The 7,500-nt window shown below is 47.3% G+C and overlaps 1 protein-coding gene across 1 annotated transcript in view; it reads right to left on the bottom strand.

The window, feature by feature from the left end:
- Window positions 1-7,500, bottom strand: part of ngfra (nerve growth factor receptor a (TNFR superfamily, member 16)) — a 37,037-nt gene that overhangs the window by 9,811 nt on the left and 19,726 nt on the right. Inside the window, 1 exon segment of the mRNA XM_048246856.1 lies at window positions 284-518. Within this exon segment, the coding sequence (XP_048102813.1) occupies window positions 284-518 (235 nt within the window).

The raw sequence follows: 7,500 nt of genomic DNA, 5'->3' as shown, positions 1-7,500 counted from the left end.
GGCTCTCTCCTCTCTCTCTCTCTCTCTCTCTCTCTCTCTCTCTCTCTCTTCTTCATCCTGTCTTTTATTCTATTCTATTCTAATGCGTGTACATGCACATCCCAACTCACACATTCTACTAGCTTCTCACATATGCTTATAAATCAACAGACGCTGTCATGGATCTACATACACAATATACCTTTTGCCTTCATACAGATATGCACAGATAAACACACCGAATGGCATACATGCAAATATACGTATATGCCCACTGCCCCTCCGCCTGCTCCACCCCTCTCACCTCTTGAAGATGATGTAGGCCAGCAGGCCCACCACTACCGCGGCCAGGATGGAGCAGTAGATGGGGATGAGGTTCTCGTTGAAGCCGTGGCCGATGTAGCGCGGCGAACTGGGGTTGGTCGTGGTGGACTCGCCCCCTGGGGTGGGGCTCAGCGAGTCGTCGGGCATCGTCGGGTCGAAATCCGAGGGAAGGAGAGAAAACGTGGGGGGGGGGGGGTAGGTGGGGGCATTGGGGTCTGTGGGACGAGAGAGATAAGAGAGAGAGAGAGAGAGAAAAGGAAAGAGAGAGAGAGAGAGAGAGAGAAAGAGAGAGAGAGAGAGAGAGAGAGAGAGAAAATATCATTAAGACTTTTTGTTTGTTTTTAGACCTCCTTTTTAGCACTAATTTTATTCCTTTCTTCTCTATCTCCTCCATGTTCCTCCTCCCTTACAGGTCAGACTGGTGACAGACTGGTGACAGACAGGTTGAATGGTTGACTAAGAGCCTTCCCAGAAATGTGTACTGGACGACTGAACCAATTTCTGGACAAACTGAACTTAGGCTCATGATGACCTTCCTGTTAGATAAAAACACATAACTAAAGAAATAATGATGTTGCAGACCTTTGATTAGTAATCGATCTACCTGTCTAGGTACCAAACCACACACGCAGAACTTCGTGTCAGAGGGCGTTTGGGGTGAAAGCAGTGAGCTCACAAGCTCATGAAAGAAAAGAAGACAAATAGCGGAATATACCCACTCAGGGATGGATTACTGCACAGGCCTATCGGGCCCAGGCCAGGGGTCAGGGGGCCCTGAACCCCAAGCCTTTGCATGGAATCATTGCCTCAATATCAACAAATCAGGATGTAGGCTATGAATCTGATTGAATTTAGTATTGGCCATCCCCAAAATGCACCAGAATACAGGAAATTACATCAAACAAATTAAAAATGTTCTGGGGGAGGACCCCCAAACCCCCCCTCCCACATATACGTCAATTAATACATCTGGGCCCAGGGGCCCGAAAGTTCATAATCCGCCCATGTACCCACTGCAGGTATGGTTGAGAGATGAGGAGATTAGTTGACTAAGAGCCTCTCCAGACCCCCCCCCAGAGGGCAGTTGTCAGCAGAATCCCACTCCTCTCACACCCCTCCCTCACCCCTCCCTCACCCCTCCCTCACCCCTCTCTCACCCCTCCCTCACCCCTCCCTCACTCCTCTCACACCCCTCCCTCACCCCTCCCTCACCCCTCCCTCACTCCTCTCACACCCCTCCCTCACTCCTCTCTCACCCCTCCCTCACCCCTCCCTCACCCCTCCCTCACCCCTCCTCACCCCTCCCCTCCTCTCACACCCCTCCCTCACCGTCCAGACGCTCTACAGCCACATTCCCCTTCTTTCTTCCTCCCTCTTCCCCGTGTTAGTATTGATTCTGTGCATTATTTATGCAGGGATACCCCCTCTCCCCGCTTTCTCCCCAGCGGACGCCACTTTGCACTTTCAGGGCCTCATTCCAGATCTCGTGTTGGATCTTCAGGAAGGGCTCTCAAGCTCCTTAGGACTATAATGGTAAAAGGTGGGTGGGTGGGTGGGTGGGGTGTTGGGGAGTATCTTTGTGTTGGTGTCCATTGGTGATGACAGGGCTTACATTGTTCCCGTGGGAAAAGCAGTGTGTGACTGTGATGTTTACATGTTTATCATGTAATGCACAGCAGCAACTCATGGGGAAAATTATTGTTTCCTTGCAAAACAAACTGTTAATTTATCTGAATTTGACTAAGATGAGGTCTGATATGACCATTGAATGTTAAGATTAACGAATAGCACTCTCTGATGCTGATAGCATGTTATAGGGCTCCAATGCTGAAAATGTTTATGACATGCTATTATTTGTCCAAATTAGGCCCCAAACAGATGCACTTCTCCCGTCGCTCCCATCTGCAGAAGCACACTCAACACGACTGCCATCTAAAACCAGACCAGATCGACCCAACCTGTCAGCTGCCGCCACTCTATCAGCCAACCACTTCCTCTCCTCCCCCACATCTCTTTTCACACTTTCTATCATTCTCTTCCTCTGGCCAACACTGCCACTTCCAGATCTCTTTCCTTCTCACCCCTTCCCTGATGACCTCTCCTCTGCATCTCCTCAACAGTGTTCCTGTCCACCCTTTATAGTCGGTTCCCTTCTATGGCACGAACCTCTTGTTGCACACATCACCAACACTCATGGCCACAGCATGCCCTCTCATGATGTCAGTTCACCTATTCCGAGAGATCGGTTGATCTTCCTTGGCACCCTTACTCATTCCTCCTATCTCTCCATCTCAACACCTCTCCATGGAGGAAGCTGGCTGGTTCCAATGAGTCAGCACGACATGTTAAGTCCTGTCCTCCTTCCCCATTTCTTCCCTGAGATTAAGTGTGATTCTATGTGTGAAGCCAAGATTGTGTGTTCAGTTCCAAGTTCCCTGTGCCATTCTGTCTGCACTGCTGGATACTTGGTTTTGTGCGAATGCATCTGTGTAGCTCCAGAGAAAAAGCGAGGAATCACGTGTCTGTGATGAGTGCCAAACATCGCCGCTTTAAATACGCTCAGTGCCACAACCTGGAGCTTGTTTACTGCACAGAAGCCACTGCTGCACTTTTACAAGGCGTTTGGTGGTTGGGAATCTGCCTGGCGGGCTGGCTGATAAACCCCCCTGTAGTTGCTTGGGCGTGGAGTGGAGGGCTCTGAATGTCGCATGCTTAGACGTCTCGTTCCAGAGAGGACTTGGGGGTCTCGGTGTCCCTTCTCCACCAAACCACCGTCGTCCACACAATGCCTCTCTTTATCAGACAGACAACACACTCCTCTCATATGCATGCCTGTGTGTCAGACCTCTCTATCGCTCACTCTTTCTCTCTCTCTCTCTCTCTCTCTCTCTCTCTCAATCTCTCTTTCTCTTTCACTCTTTCTCAATCTCTTTCCCTCTGTCTCTCTCTGTCTCTCTCTCTCTCTCTCTCTAACATGTTCTGTACTGCTCTTTTTCCCTCTGTCTTCCCCCCTCTCCCAATCTGCAAGCATGTGTGTGTGTGTGTGTGTGTGTGTGTGTTTGTGTGTGTGTGTGTGTGTGTGTGTGTGTGTGTGTCAAGAGATGATAAAAGAGTATGTGAGGGAGGGGGAGGGGTGTGATAATAGGGGGAAGCGGATAGCAGGTCTAAATGAACAGCAGTGTTGCCGTTAAGTGCTCTGATTAGCTGGAGTAATTACACTGCAGCAGGAAAGGCATTCAACAGACATGCACGTACACACAGACACACACACGCACACACACACACACTCACTCACGCACACTCTCACACACACACACACACACACACACACACACACACACACACACACACACACACACACACACACACACACACACACACACACACAGAGACACTTAACATCTTTACATGCTCAAAAATAAGACACACACATGCATGATGTTATCTCTCTGCTCTTTGCCTTCCTGCTCCGTTGCAGGAGTGAGGGTTTGATAAATAAGGCAAGAAGAAGTAGAAGAAGAAGAAGAAGGCAAGAAACAGGGAATGGGGGAGAGAAGGGAAAGCTGTAGTCAGTGGACTTCAAAGGAAAGAGTCAGTTGTGAGGTCAATTGTAAGGAAGTGCAGAAATGTGCAAGCCCAGAGCCAAAGATTGTGGGGTGCTCTGTTCTAAGACCCTGTCCACATTCAGCTAGATAAGTATAAATGTGGGTGATTTTTTCTCCATTTAGCCGCCCACATTATGTGTATTCAGACACTGAAAACTATGCTTTCGAAAATAGCATAGTGTATAGTGAAAATTTAGAGTTTCCGAAAGGTGGAAACTGTGTTGACCAAGATGGCGATCTCTGAGGTGAACAGAGCAGAGAGTGCTGATGTAGCCTGGAAGATGGAGGTGGTTAACACTAGCCTAGATGCTAGTCCACCCTAGCACAGGCACAGATGCTCTGAGGGCCAATGCCAGCGGAGAGGGTCCCCCATGTAGAGGTCTGCGCGGGACTGATTTTTCAGTCCTTTTCCCGCATTAATATGTCATTTTTAGTCCCGCTCCTGCCCGCATCTGTAACATGATGTCCCGCTCCCGCCCGCTAAAGCCCACATGCAGGAGGGATCGCCTATTCAGTTTTTCTTTCTGTCTTATGAAAGGAGCACACACACCTGAGAAAGACTCCAGATATCAGTTTCTTGGTTCTGAATGTAGGCTAACAACTGAAGTAGGCTAGGCTAGGCCTAGTCTGGTGCCCTCTTCCTCTGTCATGCTTTTGAGTTTTGACAATGAGCAGCAGGAACAAATTGAACCCACGTAAAAAAAAACAACAATATAGGCTATAGCCTAGGCCAGGGGTTCCCAAACTTTTCCACGACAAGGCCCCCCAAATACCACTAGGTTCTGGCCAAGGACCCCCATCGACAATACTATGGCAAATGTAAAAATACATTAAGCTAATCTAATAATTATTTTAGCCACAACCACATCGCGATGGAGCATACAGTGTGTAAAAATTTTATTTGGGGCTTTTTGCTATATGAGAGCCATCACTCTATTATTATTCCCAGTCATTATCATTGGAAATATGTTCAGATATGCGTCACATTTCTTATAATGGCATTGTATAACAACCCTCATAGTATATTTGAAATGTTTCAAATGTATTTATTTCTTGCTTTTATTTTTCCCTCCAACTTGCTGAGGCCCCCCTGGCACCCCCTCGCAGCCCCCTAAGGGGCCCCGGCCCCCACTTTGAAAACCACTGGCCTAGGCCTGCTATCCGCCAGTTATGCTTAAACCCCGTTTTTTAATGCTGCCTAACAGAACATCCAGCTGAACTATAGTTATGAACAGTACTTTAATCATTTCCATATTTAATTTTACGCACATATTTAATTTGCGGGAGTGCAGTGAATCATCGGTTTGTCCCGCACCCGCGAACGCACCTCTCTCATCCCGTCCGTTCCCGCAAAGAGCTTTCAAAAGTTGTCCCGCGCCGCACTATTTTGCGTCAGAACCCGCGGGTCCCGCGGGTCTACCGCGGGAGTGCAGACCTCTACCCCCATGTCAGCGTCTGTGCGTTGACCAAGACTGAACTTGCAGAAATACCAGCCGAGAATACACAGCAATGGCCAATGGACCCTACAGCCAGCTGGAGGAGAGGACGAAGAGGCTGCTCCGCTGGTTTGACCAGAGAAAATAGAGGCTAATGCTACCGATGATATCAGCGAGCCTGAGAGGCCAGTGGGGAAAGAGGCTCCGGTGCGCACAATGAGGGACACACTGAGGCCGAGACAAGAGGCGATGGGAACAATAATCCCACTGGGGAAACCCCTTCTGACTTTCTGAGACGTGAATGAGGCTTCAACCCTGGCAGAGTGAGACCAGGAGGAGGAGGACAAGCGGGTGATTTAATTACTGAGGAATATTGTTGTTGTTTGTTCTTCTCTTATCTTGTTAAAAAAATAATTTTGTTTTGGTGACACCTTGATTAATGGCCCTTTCCATTAGACTCGTAAATCATCGTACGCCCACCTGTACATGTACGAATGAGTTGCTAGCGCGGGTTTGTAGTCTTTTTGGGAAGAACATGGATGCCACCAGGGCAGCAGTTGTCTCGTTGGTGCTTGACATTGGTTTAGAACACGAGAACACGTCCCTCATTCTCCCTTATGGTCAATGTGAATTAATAATAAAAACGTTGTTAGTAACTCAATTTCGCCTATTTCAATTTCAACAAGTGCTGTCGTGTTTCTCTCGAACCGCAAGGGGCATTAACAGGAGGCTAGTCATTGTTATTGTTTTTTACTACATGTAGCCTTTAGCTAACCGGCTGGAAAACAAATCGTTACATTGTATTGCACGCACAGCAAGACCCTGCAATGCATGAATTGGTGACCGGATTGAAGCAGCAATGTAATCTAGTGTGTAAGAGCATTGCACATCGACATTAAAATGACCAACACAGTACAAATGCAAAGAAAATACATGTCATCTCATCTCAACTATGGGCACAGCGATGTTTGTCGTAAGGTCGTACGTCCACCTTGGGGTACCCTCGAGTACTCCGAGGTAAAGGGGACGTGTCTGCGTGAAATGCCGCAAGAAAGCTGGGTAATTTACACTTTCCAACTCGGGCGGCAGATTTACGAGTCTAATGGAAAGGGCCATAACTAGTTGACGCCACTCCACAAATGAATCGTAATGAGCTAGGTTAATGGCCTCCTCTTCCTAAGTTTTTTTGGCAAACCTGCTTTCGAGTAATGGCCTAAAAAGGCCTTTGAGCCTATCCTATTCAAGGTGCAGCAAGCAGGAAGATAAATTCACACCTAGGGACACAAACCCTAGTTTGATGTATATTGGTGAAACATAAGTATACGTTATCATCAGCCAAAATTTGTTTTAAAAAAGCAGAAGGAAAAATAAACAGCTATTGGTTCTGGCATAGTGGCGAACATAAATAAGGAGTTAAGAGAAGTAGGCTGGGAGTAGGGTCTGAGACAGCACGCTAATTTGGTTATTAGGGATTTACAAATGGAGGTGTGACTGTGCATCAGTTTAAGTGTTTATTATCATTATTTAAAAATACTGCATAGTACACACACACACACACACACACACACACACACACACACACACACACACACTTGCACATACACATACACACACCCAGTTATAAGCCAAAACTGAAACAAGTTCTTTAGTTTGGGAAGCTGGGGTATCTGTTAATCTCTTGTGGAAAGAAACTATTGCACTTACGTTTGCAAGACTGCCAAGTCACACAAGTGCACACACACACACACACACACACACACATAGACAATTGCTAAGTGTGGTCTCTACAGTAGATCCCTCTGTTATGCAGGGCAAGAACCCAAACACTGATGACAGGACTTCTGCCCTGCCAAGAAATCATGAATAGTATGTCTCTGTTACTCTTTGTTACTGTGTGTGTGTGTGTGTGTGTGTGTGTGTGTGTGTGTGTGTGTGCACTTGTATGTATCAGTGAAGAAATTGGCTTGGACCATGCAGCATATTTGCATGAGAAAGTGGTTGAGCGCATGGGAATGAGCGAGATTTTAAGATTCTGTTTGCAGCAGTGTGTGTATGTGTGTGTGTATGTGTGTGTGTGTGTGTGTGTGTGTGTGTGTGTGTGTATGTGTGTGTGTGTGAGAGAGAGAGAGTTGGGATGCGTAGGTGCTGCAGTAATG

This window comes from Alosa alosa, chromosome 6 (genome assembly GCF_017589495.1).
Source record: "Alosa alosa isolate M-15738 ecotype Scorff River chromosome 6, AALO_Geno_1.1, whole genome shotgun sequence".
Lineage (NCBI taxonomy): Eukaryota > Metazoa > Chordata > Actinopteri > Clupeiformes > Clupeidae > Alosa > Alosa alosa.
The sequence above is the reverse complement of the archived record's forward strand: the minus strand, read 5'-3'. Positions and strand labels throughout refer to the sequence as shown.